General features: G+C 39.2%; 1 protein-coding gene across 1 annotated transcript in view; it reads right to left on the bottom strand.

Annotated features, from left to right (window-relative positions):
* The window catches only part of HDAC9 (histone deacetylase 9), a 286,192-nt gene that overhangs the window by 7,183 nt on the left and 257,847 nt on the right, over positions 1–21,162 (bottom strand). The window contains exons 23-24 of the mRNA XM_051609619.1: positions 13,977–14,061; positions 8,658–8,811 (exon numbers count right to left, since the gene is read on the bottom strand). Coding sequence (XP_051465579.1) covers positions 8,658–8,811; positions 13,977–14,061 — 239 coding nt within the window. The remainder of the gene's footprint in view (positions 1–8,657; positions 8,812–13,976; positions 14,062–21,162) is intronic.

Here is a 21,162-nt window from a genome sequence, read left to right as displayed (position 1 = left end):
TCCTTGTATCTGACAAGCTATTGCACCTGAGGGTTATGCTGACAATTATAAAATGGGAAGCTTCTGGGATAATGGTGAGACTTCGCTATTGAAGGACATAAGAATATAGACATAAACCATTTTTCACCTCAGTCTGGCAGAATACCATATGAAAAATGAGCTTCAGATTACCTCAAAAGTAGTCACTTTAAGCAATTTTTAAATGAGGAGAGGGCAGAAAGTAAATGCAAATTAATAAATAAAAGATACATTCACCAGTTAAATCTTGTAAGCGGCTATAATAATTGGCTTCAGTAAAACATCCCTCAGAAAGTACAGACTCATGAGATCCCATGGAAAAAAAAATAATTAATGGGGGCTTGCATGGGCTTTGGTAGTTTATTCGGATTGGAAGCCAGAGAATTTTAAATGAATCTGGAGTTTATTAAAGTCCTTCCCAATGAAAAAATTCAGCAGTGTGTCTTTAAATTATTTTATACAGGTTATTCCTTTATGGTTTGGAATGATCACAGCTAGTTTGTTGAAAAATATGTCAGATGAATGATACATGAAAAAGATGATGTTTTTCAGACTAATTACTTTCCAAAAGGTTATTGACTCTAAAAGATTATTAACCTATAAATCTCAAATCTTTTGTTCCTCACCACATGGTGGAGAATGTCTCCTATGTACAATAACCACTGCAGCTCCCTTGTTCCTGAAAGGTGAGGTGAAACAGGATTTCGGGGAAGGCTGCAGCAGGAACCACTTCAGATGGGGCAGTGCTGGGGCGGGAGCATATCCCTGCCCACATGCACATCCAGTAGGATATTACTCTCCTTTGATGGGCAATAAAAGCCCAGAGAGCTTATCAAGATGCGCGTAAAAATGTTTAGTAAGACCTCTTTCAAAAATTACTGAGATCATCACCGTCTTTTCTTCTCCCCCATCCTTGCATTGTTCTGTCTTGCAGCAGAAACCGCACAGTGGCAGCCAGGGTGGGTCTGAGGTCCTCAGGTGTGATAAAGGATCATGCACACACTGCTGTTGTGCTGACCACACACTTTCACTTTCTCCAGCCACTTTTAGAAGACCTGTATGTCCTCCAGCATAATGCAAAAGTCCACTAAAGCCCTTGTTAAATATCCAGCACCTTATGGGGCTGTCTGGGAAGAGAATAATTTGGAAGCACATAACAGCTCAGTTTCTAGATTCTACAGCAAGTAAGTGATTGATTGAGAGGAAATAGTTGTCAATAGATTTCAGTTAGAGATTGGCAGATCAGGAAGGAGTGGAGCTCTGGAAATCTTCTGGAAGTGGGAGCTTGGGTTATCTATAAGGAACTAGGGAAGCAGTACATTCAACAGCCTGTTCATGTGTATTTGGTTTCTTGGAATGGCATTCTCATGATCAGAGTACAACAGAGATATGATCTTGTTCAGGATTTTAGTCCTGGGCAATTTATCACTGATGAGGGTGATTACGAGTGCCAGGAATGACTTTGGGTGCTATATTCCAATATATTCCAATATATTCCAACAATGTAGCAATATTCTGTATCAGCCAGAACTTAAGCACTAGTAGAAATTTTTATATTCAAGTGCAAGATGCAAGGCCCTTTTTGGAAATGGAGCAGAGATTGGGGTGTTCTGGCAGATCCAGATGTTGTCTTTCAATGTAGTTGCTCTCACAGCCCTCTCCAGTCTCCTTTTGAAGACTTATGTGCATGCTTTAACTTCATTTTTTTAGTGTCAATGAAGTCACTGGATCTATTCAGTGGATTATCATTAAAAGCACATATTTTTATGGAATAACAGCTTAGGCCATGGTTTTGTGTGAGAGCCAGTAAAGTTTTGGGTCCTTAATACAGAGACAAAAACACTGTAGTCACATAACACTAAACAGTGAAATAATATATACCCATTCTGCTAAAATCAAAAGTTCTTAAAAAAAAATAATCAAGGGGGCGGAGTCTGACAAACCGAACTTATTTTACCTCAGTTATGTCACTGTTAGTTACATCAGTTCAGTCAGTCTTCCTGTAGCTGACAAGAAGTTGGCATAAAAACATAAACCAGACAAAACACCCATCCCATATTATGTGCTCTGACTCGCTCCTCAGAGGTGCAGCTGTGAGGCTGGGTCTGGTCCGGCCTGATTCCATGCGGTCAGTGCACCCAGAAAGACACCATTTGGGACTGTAATGATCACAGAACCACAACTGTGGTTTTGCATTAAGGCTTCATTGTGGCTTATTTAAACTTCAAGTTCCTAGGAGCAGAGCCCTCTTGCATTCTGCTTATTATGGTGTGCTGGAAAGGGTGCTCACTTCTAGGTCTCTACATGTGTAATTCACACTATGAGAGAATGAAGTCTCTTTACAGTTAGTGCTACACAAAATGATTCTGTTTAAACCTTCAAACAAAAGAAATAGATGAGACAAAATCCCACCATATGGCTAAAATCTGGCAAAACATGGGACATCCTAACTATTGTGCTGTGGCAGTTCAGAATAAATGGCAACAGTGTTACTTAATGAGAGTATTGTTTAAAATAGCTCACATCTACACTTCAAAAAAGAAGTCAATATTTAAGAACATACATAAATTTTGCACATAATCCAAAAAAGTAAATCTTTCTCTTACCTTATTTTTAAAATTAGAATTAGAGAGATTCCTCACAGCTACATCATCACACGCATAAAAATAAAAATTCAAGGAATTTTTCCAAGTCACAAAAAGTGCTGAACGAAAGATAGATTTTTCTGGTGTGATATGGCTGTTTTAAGCCATAGTCTGTTCCTAATTTAACTCAGCTGTCTCAGAGAAGATCATTGTAATTGAAAAGTGATTGTTTGGTAGCAGAGAGCTGGAGAAAAAGCAGTAGATTTCTATACCATGGAGGTGATTTGGAGAGTTTCTAAAGACATCCTGTAAAAGACCCTGAGAAACTGTATATCCTGGTAAAAATGGACTTTGTATGGATCAAGGAATAGGGAACTAAAAGTGAAAGGCATCATAGTTTTAAAGTAAGGTAACTACATGTATACTCTCAAAAGAGGAAGTCATGTCCAAATAAGGGAAATCAAATAAAGTATAAACTCTGGCAAGTTAAATGTAAACCCTCAACCAGGCAGGCAAAATGAGAGTCTGAAGAGCAACATGTTAAAGGCATAAAAACTAATAATAAAAAGAACTTTCAAATACATCAGAAGAAACAATCAAAGCATAAAAGGAGCATCAAGTAAGGCAGACCGCAAAAGCAAAATGAACTATTTATATCTGTACTCACTAAAGAAGCATCAGGGAGATTTTATTATTTGCAGATGAACTATCTCAAACTGAATCAGCACTAGAACAAACTGATGCGTTAAACATTGCCAAATTGCTAAGAGCAGATGATATTTATCTACTGAGGTCTAGGGGAATACAATTATGATGTTGCTAAAGAAATAATTATTGATCATTATTCTACTGCTTAGCTCAGCATCCATGCCAGAGGTAGAGAAAGTAAGAAATGCAATTCCCCTTTTGGAAACTATAGGAGATACAGTAAGCCTCTATGGGGAAACTGACAGCAGGTATAATCAGTGATAGAATTAGATTTTAGGTAATAATGAAGCAAGAATAATTTTGGTTAAAGTTATGCCTTAACACTTACAGAAAAGCAAGCCTTACAAATTTATTAGAAGCTTCTAAAGGAACTTAAGGAAAAGGGATAAAATGATACCCGTGTGCAAAGAATCGTTTTCCAACAATTTATCCAAATGCTTTGAGGAACTTATGAGAGAAGGTCCTCGTAGGTTAAAGATCCACCAAAAGTAGGAAACAGATAACAATATGGGTGAATGTTCACTATGGAGGGATTCTGCAGAACATTTCAGAAATGTTCAGCCTGGCAGGCTACAGGTAGATTTGGGTGATAATGTTTGCTGCTGATGCTAAATTATTGTTAGTCAGTTCTAAAGCCCATAACATCATTTCTGAGTGGGAAAAAAAAAAAAAAGAGAAAAAAAAGAAGTAAACAAACACAAACTAACACACAAGACACAAAATAGAGGGAGGATAACTCTAATTGGTTATATTCAGTGATGGCTACATCGAGAGCTTGGAGTTAGAGGTAGAAGAGCAGACAGCAATAGAAACACACAAAAATATCCCCAGCATTAAGCCACTGTGTAAATCTACATTGTGCCCAACACCTGGGGTCCTGCATGCAGTTCTTTCTCCATCTCAAAGAAAATTACAGGAGGCCCAGAGAGGGGCAAGAATCATGAGAGGTTAGAAATTATTTTCATACCAGGATGAATACAGAGTCTTGAGATAGCTGAAGCCTTTAAAATGATCAATGGGGCAGAGACTAGGAATAAGAAAAGAGCTGATTCTATTTCTCACAATGCATGAATAAGGCGCCCTCAATGAATTTATTGTTTAATAAGTTTAATAGGGAAAAAAAAAAAAAAAGAAAAAAAAAAGTGTAACGCCTGATGAGTTTGTGGGATTCACTACCTGAGTTCCAGCAGTGTAAGTTGGTTCAAAAGGGAGCTTTGAGAAGTTTAAGCCAGAGTAGGTATCCTGGAGGCTTTTACACAGGATGGGTCAGATACAGCTGTTGAGATCTACCGTGCTCCTGGTTAATTTCCTTATGCACCCACTACTGGGTGACAAGAGGAAGATGAGCAACATAAGGCTACAGCCTGACCTGGGGAAGCAGTTTTTCACCTCCTGATCATGGCTGTGATTGCAGATCCTGTGGGGTATAGCCAGGTAGGTGCATGTCACTCAGCACAGCTGAGATGGGTGCCCAAATACTGAAATACCAACTGAAGCTTTATGAGTTGATACAGAAACACAGCAAGTGACCGTAGATGGTGGTTAGCTGTCTGTACCCCATGATCCAATCAGTTGCTCTAGTATAAAATATAATGCATATAATACTATGCAATGTGACTGAAACAGCAACTCTGGAACACTAAGCGTAATACCTAAAAATTACACTTTGTTTTCATTTCCATTTGAGTAAAATCTATGCTCAGCTGCATGAAGGTCATAAAGTCAAATTCTGATAAATGTCATTTGAAGATTTACTGTTTGCTGTAAAAATAGTAAGTGCAAGAGATCTCCCTTCACACCCCTTTATTTTTCCGTTTTAAGAAGAAACACACAGAAGCTCCAATGTATCAGGGACAGCTCTGTACAGAATGCTTTCACAGCAAGATTTATGAAATGGGTGTCTGGCCAAAGCAAAATTCTAATCAGCTAAGTGTGTATCTCACATAGGGAATAAGCAGTTAACAACACACAAAAGTTATGATTCCTAGAAATGTTTTACAGGGCACTCCTGCTCCTTTAATTGCATCTCTATTTAAATCTGTGTTAGCATCATGGATGTTTTCTCTCCTATCCACAAACTCTTTTTTTCTATATCTGTTCTCTTCTGAAGTCTATAATCAAGTTTCAATTGGATCTTTAAATGCAGAGTTGTGCTTTGGTAAAATAAAACACTAAAAGCATAGCTGCTTTTCACAGTTTTCTTCGTTTAGCCTGCCAGAGAAAATCAAATGAAAAATAATCAGCACTGTCACTTGAAGAAAAGAAAGAAAGAGAGAAGAAAGAAAGAGAAATACTTAAGATGGGCCTTAGCCAGGAGCATTTTATCCTTTATTCATCAGTGGTAAATGAGTCAGATATGAGTTGGCCAGGAAAAGAGCTGCTTTACCCAAAATCTGAGTTTAAAGTGAGTCATCTCACTCCAAACACCAATATATCCTCCAACATAACTGGCAAGAGTTTCCTGCAAAGATATTCTTGCTGCCACTCTCTTCATCTGGGGGCCTGACCATCCAAAGCTGAAGTCAACAGGATCTCTACCATCAATTCAGCAAACCAAGGTTAGAGATGCAGGCCAGAACTATCAGCCTGGCTGAACATGGTGGGAATTAAAAGAAAGTGAATTGGTTCCTGGCATAATGAATGAACCCTTCAGGATGCCCTGTCAGCCCTGGTGCTTTCTGCTCTGATCCCCCACCACCTGTCACACTGACTTTCTGAAATTAACATGCAATGCAAAGACTTGCAACAGGTCTTCAGAGGGTGGCCCCTACCTATAATGTGGGAAGGAGAAGTGCATTTACAATGGCCTTATCAAGGGGACTTCAGAGCCCCCAAGTGTCCTCATGTCCCTGCAGCCCTGTCATTTGCCATGGAAAGGGGCTGAAGAAGGACTGGTGCATACTTGGTCCTTAATTACAACAAACACAACAAATGGGAAAAAGCAAAGTTGGACTCATCACAACATTACTGCAGATCGTGTTGGTATGTGACTATGAAGTGAACAGCATGTTTTTGTGAAATGAATGAAACTGTACTGGTGTAAAACAAGAGCCTCCAATGTCAAATCTGTTCCCGGATTTATAATCCTGTGCTGGACTTTCATTCATGCATGAAGTACAGCCAGGTCCTCTCAGGTCACCCTGCAATTCAGAGGACTGTGGCCTCAAAATTAGACCTTCAGGGTCACTATTTTTTATTCTATGTTTGTCTTTGCATTCAGCTGGAATAAAACAAAGAGAATGATGTTTCGAAGCCTCAGAAAACCTAACTATCAATTTTAGCCCAGTGGGACAGCACTTATGTTGTCCTGTCACTCTCTGATGGCAATCTGGCTTCGGGTGACTTCTTTGTGGGTTACAAATGTGGAAACAGAATTAGGAGCGCCTGCGTGCATAGGGGCTTTTTTGTGCTGCTGAAAAACCTCTGCAGCACCACGAAGATATTTCAAACGAAGCCATTTTTCCACACAACAATTCATCATGATGGATTCATCCCTGTAAGAGTCCACAGCTGATGAAGTGTAATGAATCTGGCAGCCACATGAATTCTGCTTGTGTACATTTCAGCACATCCGTTTGTTGTTTTTTTTCCATTTCTCTCAGCTCTGCTCTGAAATTCTGTTTTCAGAATGGGTGGAAACTGTCACAGGTTATCAGTAGATAGGTAATAAATTCAGTCATTAAGTGCAGTGTCAGTCAAAGGGTTATTTTGTTCAAGTCATGTAGGATCAGCTGTTGCTCTCAATGGCTGTAGTTTTAAGTGAGTGGAGGCGTTTAATTCTTGGTTATTCTGAGCAACATAAAAATACACAAAATTAACCACACCCTTTTTTTAGACAATTTAAAACTTTGCTTTGTTTGACTGCACTAGTTTCAACACTGTAATAAAACTTTTTTATATTTCAGAGCTGTGCATACACAAGCTGGCACCTTTCCGTCCCAGGCTGGTGCAAGTGCCTTGTAACCATCACAAGTTCATATAACAAACCTTACATTAGTTCTCAGCTGAGCACTGATTAGCACTGCCACAAATCTAAAACATGCCTCCCGTCTGTCACTGGATTCTTCCTTAAGATTTTATTAGTTTGGTTGCAATAATACTAGCAATGACTTCAAACTTTGCTAGCTAGCCCTGCTCCCCGTGTCCCTTTGAGCCACCTCTGTCAATTCAATTACAGATTAGTGCTCCCACTGTTGGGAGAGATGTTTACTTCCAAACACATCCATAGGTTTAGCACATCAGTTCACTTCAGATTAAAAGAGTTGATGCAGGATGTAAGAAAAAAATCAAGGAGGCAAATCAAAAAAGTAGCTGTCATGATGTAGGAGCCATGGATCTTTCTGGCTCAGCTGCCACCACCACTCTACCCACAGCTCCCTCCTTTCTCTCCTGTTATTATGTAGCTCTGCCCCACAGCCCATGGGGATCTGATGAGTCTCCTTATAAGGCTCTTTTCTCCTTTCCTCCTCCCTCCCCTGTTTTCTCTGTGTGATGGAAACTAAGTGGTTCCACTGCATTTTGGGTCTTCCTCTGTTGGAGAAGGCCAGGAAAGTTTGTCCTTAAAACAAGCAAATGAGAAACTCCAAGAACTTCCACAGTGCCTTTTCTAACTCCTAATGAGTCATTGATAAAACACTAGTTTGTAGATTACAGTGTTCAGTGGCTATCATTTTTTTTCATCTCTAATAGGGAAAAAGCCCAACAGCAGTTACTTTATCTTTTTCTCAACTTGTGAAACTGAAAGTTATCTTCATTAATGTAAAAAAGCAGCTGGATAAAGCAGCATTATCTTTCTTTGCTTCTGTGCCTTCAGCTTGGTACACAGAAAACGTTAGCCCTAATTCTGGTCAGAGATGCTTTAAATTTTATACTGGCACCATTCCATTGCTTCCAGGAAAGTAGTTTTTAATGCCTAATACCATTTAATAATTATTTAAGTCCATCCTTATTAAATTTATCTGACAGTGTGTTAAATGCCTTCCTAGAAAATTAAAACTAAACCAGGTTTGAATAGCTTCCAATGAGAAGAATATGGCTGATTACACATGATAATTTCTGTTCTCCTCATATGGATATTGTACTTTCTATGTAGCACAGAGAATTAGACATGGGGAAAAAACAAGGCTCTTGTACTAATCAAGAACCCTAGCAAAGAATCACGCATGCCAAAAAAATACCCACTAGCATAGAATACCTTTGCTCCCAGCGGCCAACTCGAATCCAGGGATAAACAATTCCAGGTACCTCAATTAGCAGATAATTTTGAAACAACCCTTTGTCTAGTTGTCTTCATCTCACTTGACTGGCATGAAAGCCTTGTTCACTGCAATAACTGCATTGGCTTACCTGCTACCTTCCTGAGGGCCACACTGCTCCACATCCACTGAAAGAGAGGCCATCGCAGACACGGTTTCTGTCTCCTCCCTCTCTCTTTTCTGAGACTCTGCCAGAGCACAATCCACTGGCACAGAGTATGGCTCCACTGACTTCCAGTACTTGCCTAAGGAAAACACACATAATAATTTATGGGAATTTTAGCTAGCATGGTGGCACAAGCATAGTAATCACTTAGTTCAACACTGGGTGATTATAATTTAAAATCACTGTGGTGGAAGCAGTACAGTTGAAATTTCAGACTGCAGTGAAGAGGTATACTTGTGAAACTAAGAATGCCAAGTTGGAAAGTGCTTTCATTCCAAGGGCTGTGCCACAACCTTCCCCAGAAGGTAATAAACTGGAGGAGTAACACAGAGACTAATGAACTCATACAGCCAGACAAGCTATTGGCTTTATCTACACAAGGTGAAGGGAGTTTAAGGCAGGGTTAATACCTAGAAGCTTTGATATGGCAGACAGTTGATGCATATGCAGCAAATAGAACTAGAAAAATGAGCATTGTTGTACAAAGTGCTCACACAGTACTGTCTTGAAAAGGAAAAAAGTCAGAAACACCAGCTCATACTGAAGTGATGTTGCCAGAACAATCAGGTTTGTTAGTCCTGGATGTTCTTTCTCTTCCAACCTCAGGGCGTATACTAGAACAAGAATTTATTTTAAACTTTCATATATGAACTGGCTGTTGCTGGAAAGCTGCCAGATATCATAAGGAATAGAGCTCTCTGGTTTGCTGTGTAAAAACACAGCGGTGGATTAAAAGCATGAGTAACCTCAACTTTCTGCCTGCAACAGAAGAGACAGCAAGAAGCTTCTCGAGCAACACAAACTACAGTGGCAGGTGGCTCATTGTAAATATATTAAATGTTTTGCTACTGCAGTGCTATTAAGTAATGGAGGTTGATTAGTAGTAACCAGGTGAACAAGTAAGAATTTACATATGCATCTCTTACACTCTGGTAATCCACTGAGCACTCACTAGTTGCCAGGTGGATGACACCTGGAAACAAGAAGCTTTGGGAAGGCTGGGAGCTCTGAACCAGAGGCTGGTCAGTGTTAGTAAGAAGCTTCCAGCAGCTGCTGCAAAGGTTGGATCACAGTACTTATCTGGGAATTAGACAGAGGGTTTCAACAGCTGTGAAAGAGAGGGGATCAAGCAGGGGTCTTTTCCGAGGGCTAAAAGGAGGATTTTGGCAGCTGGGCAGCGGGCTGAGTCGAGGTGCTTATCCAGAGGGTAGCTGGAGGCTTTGACAGCTGGGAGGCCAGGCCAGCAGTGATGCTGCCTGTGCTGCACAAAGGCTGCTAAAAACTCCCTCTCTGGTAACACAGCTCTCAACAAAGTTTCAGGCTTTCGAAAGACAAACTTTTCCCTCCAGTGAGAAAGCAGCTGTCAATAAAGGCTGAAAATATCTTTATTCAAAAACATCCCTGCAAGATGAAAGCCCAAGTCAATCTGCAAGAACAACCAGCGAGCATGGCCAGCGTGTTTCTTTGAACTCTAATAGTGAGCACGTTTGAGTAGTTAGCAGAATCTTTAAATAACGGGGACCTTCTGGGGATAAAATGTAAAGTGTATTAAGTATCCTACAAAGTTGAGATTAAGCGTTAGGAGGTTGGCTTTGCTCCAGCAGCATGAAAGACACAGCTAAAAAGTTATGTACATAACAGTAGGCTCAATGATTGGAGCCTGGCAAATTTTATAAAAACAACACAAAAATATCCTTTATTATTGCTGTGCTCAGAGACCATATTCCCTGTTCATTAAAAAATACACTAAAAACAAACAAACAAAAAGTTATATGAGCATTCCACAATGTTCTCACAGATCATGTGTGCAAAAGTCAGTCTTTGCAATATACACCCAATTCAAACCCTATAATTTATGAGCTAAATGTTCGCAGAGTGGGTGGGGTTTTTGTTGCAGAAACAGATGTGCAAGAAAATCAAATCTCTTGGCATGGGAATAATACCCCCTCTTGCCTATAAAAGAAATGAACCCATGTTCACTGCTGGAGTTTTCAAGGGCTCTTATTCATAAAATAAAATATTAGTAACCAGCTACCACTGTGTTGCTCTCCTGCAGCAACAATAAAACAGCATCAGTGAGGATTGCTACATCGCCGTCCTTCATTCACACACAGGCTTGCACACCAGCTGCCCCCTGAATCCTAACTTTGTTGTAATGCTAAAACTCAGGGCCAATTCAAGCATATTAGAGGGGTCTCTGTGCCCATTTAACTGCCTTTCACTCCCCAGTGATCAGTGATTTTCCTTGTTTCCCTGCATAGAGAATTGTATCAAGAGAGGGGCTACTGCAATAGAGGGAGAGCAGTCAGGCCAAGAATCAGGTGGCAGCACCTATGCTGCATTGGAGGGTCTTGGAAAGGCAGAGTAGGTGGCAGGGTGTATTTGGTTTGTGGGAGGAAACTTTAAAGCAGCCCCAATTAGGAATCGCATCCAGGTAGCACTGGGTACCTCATGCAAAGAGGGCTTTCTGATGCTTGTGAAAAAGCAATCACAGATTTTTTTTAAAAAAATCTGAAAACTGTATTTTCCATACACCTGTGGTAAGCAGAACAGCTTTGCAAGCTTTTTTTATACAGGGCAACATTTATATATTTTACACTAAACATATAGGGCTTGCATGTGTGTTCAGTCAAAAGATTTGCAGGCAAATTCTCGTGGAACAGAGAGGCAATCATGGCATGAAGCTGCAAAGGAACTTGGTTGGAAACCCTAGGTATGCTATGGATTGACAATCAAATGAGTTCAAAAAGCATCTGCCTCAAACTGTTCACATCTCTGAAAAGGCCATTTCTACTGTGCTGTACTGGAATGTGTAATTCTACCGGTTCTGTTACATTCATTGAGAAGAACTTGGTGGAGCTCAGGGGAAGGAATGAAACATACTGCTGGCTTCATTCATACAAAACTTGAAGAGCAATCACGGCTTGCAAGAATAAACAATGAAACCAAATCAGTCTTCTAGGTATACTTTGGCTTTCAGCATGAAAATGTGCTTAAGTCTCCCTCAAAGATTTGTGGGAGCACTGATTATTACCAGGAAATAACAAAAGGGAATGTTTCTGTCAGTGTTACAGGCATTTGTGATTGCCTTCCACAGATAGATTTGGACATGCTGTACCACAACTTGCTTGAAAAAAACAAACAGTTTGGGGGTGGTATTCAAGCTAGTGACCAGGATTGTTTAGAAACAGCATATTACATGGGTGTGGGAATTACTATTTCCAAATGTATTACATTACATTTCTAAAGGAGCTTTGGATCACTGTCACAAACAAAGCATCTACACAAATTCCATTCTTGTTAGAAAAAGTTTTTTCCTCTCATTGTCTCACTAAGTATTGTATCTTCAGGTTTGGGGTTTTTTTTGCAAGAAACACAGAGGAAGGACCATTTTTTTTTTGGTCTGAAATATTGATGCCATTCATTAAGAATGTTGGATCACTGATATATAGACCCAATATACACAAAAGCAATAATCCAAACAAATCCAGCTTTCTCAGTGTCTCCTGAGGTGTTACTCCACAGCCCAATGCTTTTCAACTCTCTATAACACCTACTCGCTTCTGTTAATTCCATCTTGAAATATATCCTCCATAAGGGTGCACTGAACTTCCTCAGTGCTCCTTTCTGTCATTCAAGAATATTCCTTTCTAATACCTGGTCTCTTTCCAGACAAAATTAGGTATGCATAACATTATAGGTAATAGCTGCAAGAGAAGAGAGAATTTTGTGTATAAATAACTCCAAACGCTGAGCAGGCTGACAGGCTTCAGAAGAGCCCACTGACATGCCATGACTGGACCAGTTCAGCTCAAACCAAAGTGTGACAAAATGAAGCCTCTCTGCAGAGTTCTGGACCATGTTGTAAGACAAAAAATATATATATTTCTTCCGAAATCCATTCCTTCTTTCTGAACTGCCAACATTTGTGAGCATTTCTAGTAAGACACTATGACTTTCTAGAGCCAGTATTATTTTTTTGTTTCACCCTCTTTTTTGGTTTGTTTCAGACGTATTTTTTATTAAATACCTGTCTTTTTTCAAACAGAATTGCATATCCTTTCCTCATGTCCGTGGTTATGCGCAGCTTGTGGTTCTTATTATAATTCATGAATCTGTTCTATCTTGCATAGCACACAAATTTCCTTAGCTTACTGATTCCTTCCAGATCATTTGCAGATTATTAACAGGGAATTTTAAGGAATATAGTAACTCATCAGCTACCCTAAGACACGTCACTCAGCAAAGAGTTATCTACTGGATTTTTTCATACACAGGTGATTTATTTAGAGCATTTGTTTATCTAGGTGACTACTGGATATGAAAGATAACATATACCTACAATAAATTTTCTTTGTCACTTTACAACTACAATCAGATTGAGAGGTACTGCATGATCAGTGGATAATGCATGATATCCCTTTTTAAAATGGCATTTATTTGATGTAGAGGAATCCCAATTATTTTTTATTCATCAAATATGAAGAAAAACATTTCTTATCCATTCCTTATTGTTAAGGAGCCAGCAAAGAGTAGAAGTCAGGAAGTCCCACTGCCTTGATAAAATGGCAAAGAACAGGAGTTTAAGAGAAATTAAAGTTAAGAGAAATCTGTGCAGTTGGATCAAGACAACTGATGGCAAAGGGAAAATATTTCAACGAGACCAGAGCAAATACTCTTAAGCATCTGGGTAGTAAAAGGTTAGGGTCAGGACACACACGTGAAGCAATCAAGCACTTTCTACACCAGAAACAGAATCAAATAACGGATTTGTTAGCATGGCTCCATGAATCAGTGCCTATTTTAAGCTTTTTAACCTTATCTCGAGCTTCTATACATCTCAAAGTGAGCAACTTGTAAAGAGCTGCACAAACAGAATCTGGAGACAGTAATTGTTAGAGCCCTGATTTACCTGTGTGTTTCTGTCCCTCACAGACCAACATCTATTTCATCCAAGCTGCTCTGGAATGGAAAGGTTTGGGAATATTCAGGAATCAGAAAGCTCTAAATAATTTCAATAGCTTAGGTTTTCAGGGCTAAATACATAGCAGAAGCACAGATGTGTAAAAAAAACAAACCAAAAACAAAAATAAAAGCATATATATACACACACACACATTTTGGCTCATACATAAAACATTTCCCCACTCTTTTCTCTGAAACAATAGTTCGATGTCTATGACATTAATTAATAATAATAATAAAAAATACCCCAAACCCACTAACCCAAACTGAGAAACATACTTTGAATTTCAGTGGTCTTTTTTAAAGAAGCTATTGCATTCATATTTGGGATTTGATGCACAATATCTTCCGGGAGAGGCTCCAGCTGCAAGAATAGAATAGAATAATATAAATTTCCAATAAGCCACAGGGAAGTAAAACAAACTAAAACAATCTAATCCTCAGGAAAAGCTCAGTCCAAGAACTGGTTAACATTTTGCTGGTATCAGTTCTAAAAGTATAGCCATGATTTTGTTTTCTGTTTTCCAGCCATGTAATTGAATTCCAAGGGGCTTTTCTATTGGCTGCAAGACTAATCTATAGAGTCTCTGAAGCAGGTGCATGTCTGCGTATTATTCATTAAAAAAATGCTAGTTATTTGTGTAAGTTTTGTAGGTTCCTCACAAACCAAATTCCACTGTGTCTGTATACGCAGCTGGGCACTACAAACAGAACTGTGATGAAGCCACACTGGAACTGAAGTGTACATTTCTATTATCTTTATTTTTCTAGTGTTATTACATCTCACCATCTTACACATTTTAAAGTTTATAGGGGAAAACCATAAAACACAGCTGCTTTTACTGGCTTTGCATTAATTTCAAGTTAAATAGTAGATAAAAATGGTTATGCAGATCAGCAGTAAGAGTTCTTTAAGTTTTTTATATAGCTGCATTTTAATTAGCCAGTTTTAATTGTATGTTCTTTGAGTAGGGTGGCATCATAGTAAACTAGCAGAAGGAAGTGTTCACTTACTGTACAGTTATTTTGAAAAGGATAGATACATCAAGCAAGCTGCATTTTGAACTTCAACCATATACTTTTTTGTCCACCTTCCATGTTTTCTCCCAGAAACATGGTGAAACATTGTTTGGGCTAAATGCCTCCTCTTGTACTGTAATAATTAAAGTCTCCTTGAACTACACTTAGAGAGGAGCCAGTTTCTCTGCTTCCCCACACAGGCTGCTAAGACTGAGCTGGAGCCGTGCTTCCTGCTGAGCCAGCAGTAGCAACCATGTCAAGGTAGGCAAGAAGGAGAAATATCAGTGCTAAATAATACTCCTCTCTAAATCCAAGGAAGTTCAACCACTGTTGACAGGAGACATCTGTCCTGCAGACAAAACTCCTCTCTTAAGCATGCCTGGGTCTACTTTAAACTAGGTCAAGCAAAGCCCACCCAAGGAGCTTCCTCTGTGAAGTTAATAGTTCAGTAGCCATCACGTATTGTCCTCCAGGTTCCTACCACTGCATTGCTGCCCACCAACTAGATAAAATCAGCTTTGATTCAAGTACACGAAGTGGGAAGTAACTGCAGTGTAGATACTCCCTCAGTGATGCTATTTTAAGCAAGCTCAGCTACAAATTCTAGAACTTCTGGGATCCCAACATTGGGATCAGCAGTGAATGCCTGTCAGTGATAAAGACATTGCAAATATCACCAGTCTTTTGGAGTCTTGGTAAGTAAAATGAACAGGGCTGTTCATGTCATTATTTCCCTAGAATCCCATATGGGATTGCAGCTGGAAGATTTCCTTGTGGCTACAAATGATAGCACTATGTTTTGTTTTCAAATAGCATAAATCACTCCATTCCGGGCAGGGAGCAAGCGTGCAGAGAAGTGCTGGTAGGACCTGAATGGGTCCCAACTCTACTTGTTTACCAAGGAGGCCAAACTGCAAAGGAAGATTGTTGCTATTTAACATGTATAAAGGATTAGAACAAAGAGAGCAATTACAATAAAAATAATAGTTACAGATACAATTGCAATTCTCAAACCACATTCATGTAATGATCTTCACAGGTTACTCTATCTGGTAATTCTTGCAGGTCCATAGGGGAAAACTGTGTATTTATGAAAATGCCCACCAAGAGATCAAGCTTCACAAGTTTTATAACAATAATCCATGTAATAATCCTAATTATCCATACCTTGGGCTATGTGAATAAGTAGCACTTGCTTTTATCACTTGTTATTTTCTGTTTAAAGCAACCTGTCATTTGGCCAGGGAGAGGACAAAATCCTGAGGTTCTGTTTGGTTGTACTGGGTGCAGGAACACAGACGGGGGAGGGAATAGCAGCTTAAGATTCTGTTTTCACAATTTCCTAATTCCTGAGGCTTTGATGACCAATTCACTTCCCTGAAGTAGGAGAAAATAGCTCTGGGCTGTAACAGTAGGAATAACAGTACAAGGTATGTCATTGCCAGACTGCAAGATCTGAGAGCTGTGTCTTGCTCTACTGTTTGAGTTCCCTGAGACTCTTCCTGCAGACCTCTTGCACTAATTATTAAGCTGGGAGCAACTGAAATAGAGATAGCCAGAGGGGATTTCCTATTAAAAGATGAACATTTTTCTTGCCTCTTCAGAGCTGGGTTTTTGCAGAAGCCCAAAAATGTTATTGATTTTTCCTAATATATGAGACACCCCTTATTTACCAGTTGTTTAACAAGTAGGCTACATTTGTATATCTGGACATATCAGACGAATAGTTAGAAGTGGCAGATGTTTTTTTAGAGATCAAGACAAGATGACGAATCATTGAAGAAAAGAATAAAAAAGGTCAAACAGCCAACAATTATCCCAATCATTTCTCCATCTGTGAGTTCTACTAACAGATCTTTAGGTGTTGTGAGTAAAATAGTCATGTTTGATCATTTCCTGAACTCTTTTTTCCACAAAACTTCCATGTTGCATCTCCAGCTTGGTTTCTGCTCCAGAGCTATTCTGCCTCACTTTTAGTAATAGCCAGGCATAACTTGGATCCTCTTCCATACCAGGGAAAACTTACCAGGCTCCAGACGTAAGTTCATTACTTCATACACCCTGCTCATCCCAAATGCAGTACTATAATAAAAACTGTAGAAATAAAGCCAGGGGCTTATGGCAGCTATTTCTATATGCTTTGAAATGAGGCTGTCTGCATTTGAAAGAATGGTTTCTGTTGGCAGCTGTCCACGGGTTGGATACAACTGTATAGACACAGGGGGTCACTGGAAAATATCAGCAGTTAGAACCAACAGTGAACAGAAGAAATTATGCTACACCTGGCATATATGGCACCATCACCTTCCCTACTACATTTACTGGCATTCAGATCACGAAGTGTATTTTTTACATCTGAAGAATAACAGAAAGGAAGCTAAAAAGAGCACTGGAAATACACTGTCAGGAAAGAAATCTTTCAGAGAAGAACAGCCCAAGTCAGTGCAGAAATTAACCAAGCCACTGGAGAGACACTTTGGACCAGACACAAAAGGTCACATTTTCAAAGCTTTTACATGGCTGAATTGGGCTTTTGTGCCCAAAGTAGCAGATGAAAGTAGAAGCTGTGTCCACTAATCATTTTAAAAGTAGTACAAACAATGTAAATAGGCAAAAAATCACTTGGGCTGCTGCAGTTTGCCAGAGGCATATCAACAAATGTTTGAAGAAGGAATTAATGATGGAAATTTCATGTGCCCAGGAGGTGATCTGAAATGATCCTTGGACAGAATCTGAAAGTACAGCAGTCTGTACTGAGCTGGAAAATCTAGAAATTCTAGTCCTGTCATGTCTTAAAGCACCAAAATTAGCTTCAGAGAAGATTGTTGTAGAATGCAGTTAGAGATAACTGAAACGTGAGGCAATTGCAAGCATAAGGTAAGGAGCATTCCTGGCAGAAGGAGAGGAAGGGGAGAAAGCAGGCAGGTTCCTCAGGGATGCTGAAGTTGCAGGAGGATGTACTACAACCTCCCTTTCCCAGACACACTGTGCAAGAAGCGTATCAGCACAAAGACTGGGCTTTGCTGCCCTCAGGGTTGCAGCAGAGGACTAAGTTCAGTCATCTCAGGTCTTCTGTATTCTTACATTAGTAATCTTCTCGAGGTTTCTACACTTGGCATTGATATATAAGCGTTCTAGGGAGGTAGTTTTGTGATCCACTGTTACAATGAGGTACATAAACAAGGCAGTTTTCAGCAGGAAACAAGTTCAAAGGCACAAAAGATCATTAAGACCTACCAGTCCCTGAAAAACAAAGGATGCCTTGGAAATATGTAATTTTGTAATCAGAATATTCTGTTTCCTTGGTCAAGCCACTTCCTGACTTGCACTGCCCACCTTGGGGATTTTGATGTCACCATGTTGACCTCTGGCACATACATTGCTCCAGTTTCCTACTCCACCTAACTATCTATTTCTGGGCCAATTTCTGGACTCTGGGTTAATACAAGCAGCAGTCAACAGGTGGCTCAAACTCAGTGTTAATTATTTTCTAGTATTAGACCTACATTAACAATGAGGATGGGAAATTTTGACCAAGTTTACCATGCAATTTAAAATTGATCTTGTGCCATATTCACTTCCATTAATATTTCCATTTTTGGAGAGAGAAATGCTTACCTGTTCTGGCAAATAACCCCTTTTAAACGCAGTCCAGGCCCTCTTGGCAGAGCTCACTGCCTAGCTGGCAGGCAGCCCCAGATTCACACTGAATTCCACAAAGGAGAAAATGCCAACTTTTCATCATCAGCAGGAAAGCTGCAGAGTATGAGCTTTCCATTTAAATTACCATCCCCTCCTAAATGCCAGCTCAACAGATTACAAGAAAGAAGCACATACTTCACACTCTGGTAGAAAATTGTCCAGTGTAAGTTTTCAAGCAGGCTTGGGAGCCAACCAATCACAGTGTTTTGTCAAATTCTGCTTCAGAGTGAAATTCAAGCCAGAAGAATATTTACTAGAAGATGTTAAATTTAGTCATTTTAAAATGTTTTTGCACATAGGGCCAAATTCAGCCTTGGCTGCCAGAGTTAATGAAAGCAGACATGCATCCTCTCTGTGCCTTTGTTGCAAGGTCCCGCTGGGCAGAGCACACTGAGGACTGCACTTCTCTGTTTCCTCTATGCAAAGAAGAGCATGACCCTGTCTGTGACTAATTATCACTTCTCATAGACCATAGCAAACTGCTGTACCATGTAGAGCTAAGAGACACTCCCCAAAACTGTAGACAGAACAGAGGGACCATGATGATAGACTGACTTCTGTGTCCCATGGAAACACCCTACCTGGCTGCTTGAAAAGGGGTGGGATGAAGGAAGAACTAGATCCTCACTTTTTGACTCCAAAGAGTTTTGTGCTTGAAGGAATTATTACTTTCTCTGACTTCAGAAGAGCCTCCAACTGAATGCAGTTATGTTGGAAATAAGCTGCAAGATATAGGATACTGAACTCAAGGAAAGCTTAACCCGGAGGGTTTTTAAATCTCAGCAGCGCCTTTTCAAAAGTAATGTAGAGGAAAGAAACCAGAACCTATCCTTGCATGCAGAGAGCAGCCTTCCTCAGCACCACTTGGCACCAAAAGGCATAACAGAGGTCTTTATAGCACTGAAGCTAGGGTGGACAAAATAGCATGGAATTTCCATTCTCCATGACAAAGACTTTGGGGAAAAACCTCTATATTCAAGCCAGTTTTCACACACTCTTTGGAATAACATACAAATCTTAACATTTCATGGTTTTCTTAATTGAAGTAATATACATATATAGGCTTTAAAAATAAGTATTTGAAACTATGCAACCAATCTGTGAAAAACTGTAAAATCATTTAAAGAGGATCACAATAAATCAGATGGTTTAATTTTAAGCACAAGAAATCTCAGAAATACTTAGGTTTAAAAGCAATGTCTCTTTTCTAATTATCTAAATCCATAATTTCCTTTGTTTTGACAGATGCTCTTTTAATGGACAAGTTCTCAAATCATGTTGAGAAAATTCAGGGATATTTTAAAGCAACTGATGCTCACCCCACCCTTTTACCTTTCAGAAGGATTTCTATATTTTCATTTTGGATTCAAGGGAATCCAGCTGCTTAATCTCTTCTCACCTCTTAGGATGATTTCATTCCAAGGAGATAACCTGCAGGGCTCCTAATTAGCTCTACAAATGGTCAAATGTTTTTTTGTTGAAGTGACATGGAAATTTTCTGCTTGTATAAAGAAACCTGGGCAAGAAAAACTGAGATCCTGAAATCTTGTGGGTTTTTTAAAGGAATGTTATATGTAAACTTTCTAATTAATAATTTTGCCTTTATAAAATTTATCTTTCTAGTCTTCTTTCTAGTCTTCTCATCACAAAACCAAGACTGAGCCATTTTAGATACTATGCGGTGTCTTGTCTGATCTCTAGTTGCCACTCAAAGAGGTTGTGTGTCTCCTCTAAGTTCTGTGTTACATCTACCAGTCCTGGGCCCATGTCCTGAACACCCTAAGGTATCTAAAAAGGCACCAGGCACCTCTGTTTAGGGAATTGGAAGTTCTTAGAAAGAAACAATGAACAACTGAAGTATCTCCAGTTGGGGGAATCCAACAATTATTTGCATTTCTGTCAAAATTTGAAATTATTGTTCTAAAGTACTTCTGTAGAGAAGTTAAAAAGTATTAACCACACATAGACGGAGTTGATAGCTGATTTAAATTCTGAGCTCTTCCAAAAAAAGAGACCTTTTAAATAGTTTTGTTTTTGTTGTCTTCAAAATCAGCAACTATATGCAGGAATTTCCTGTGCCGTGCTCAAATTTTTTAAAGAAGATTAACTTGATAGTGTATTTTATTCCGAGTGGCTCCACTTGCATTTGTTAAGAAAAGAGTGCAAAATTATCTTGCTAAACAGATCACTGTGCTGCAGGCCACATGAAAGTAAGAGCAAAATATATCTATTTTGGATGTCAATGTGTTTACCTTCTTGGTGTTCAGAGACAACTTAAGAAAAGAAAGTATTTTTCACTTCCAAGTTTGATGTTACCTCTACATATCAGACCAGCTCTCCATGGAAGCTAGTAATAGAACATATGAAACAGTGAATTTCTGTATTGAAAAGTCTTGGCCAAAAACAATAAAAGAAAAGAAGAAGTTTTCAAGAACTCCTGCAAAATGTTATTTAATTCTAATCCTCAGCACATGAATAAATACATCTGACAAACTGCAGAGTAACTTCCAAAGGCCTTTCCCAACCTTTCTAATTTGAGTTCAATTGCATGTGTAGTATTTAGAAATGGAATTTCATCTTGCTAATGTTTTTAAACCAGGATTGCACTACATATCATTATTTGTAAAAGTGAAGGGCAGATGGATATTATGCTGAAATCAAGCAATGTGTATTTGCTACGGTGTGTGAGATATAGATTACCATAAATCTACAGAAGTCAATAGACATGCAACTAGGTATCAGA

Source organism: Apus apus, chromosome 2 (assembly GCF_020740795.1).
Source record: "Apus apus isolate bApuApu2 chromosome 2, bApuApu2.pri.cur, whole genome shotgun sequence".
NCBI lineage: Eukaryota > Metazoa > Chordata > Aves > Apodiformes > Apodidae > Apus > Apus apus.
Note: the sequence above shows the minus strand (reverse complement) of the source record. Positions and strands in the feature narration are given on the sequence as shown.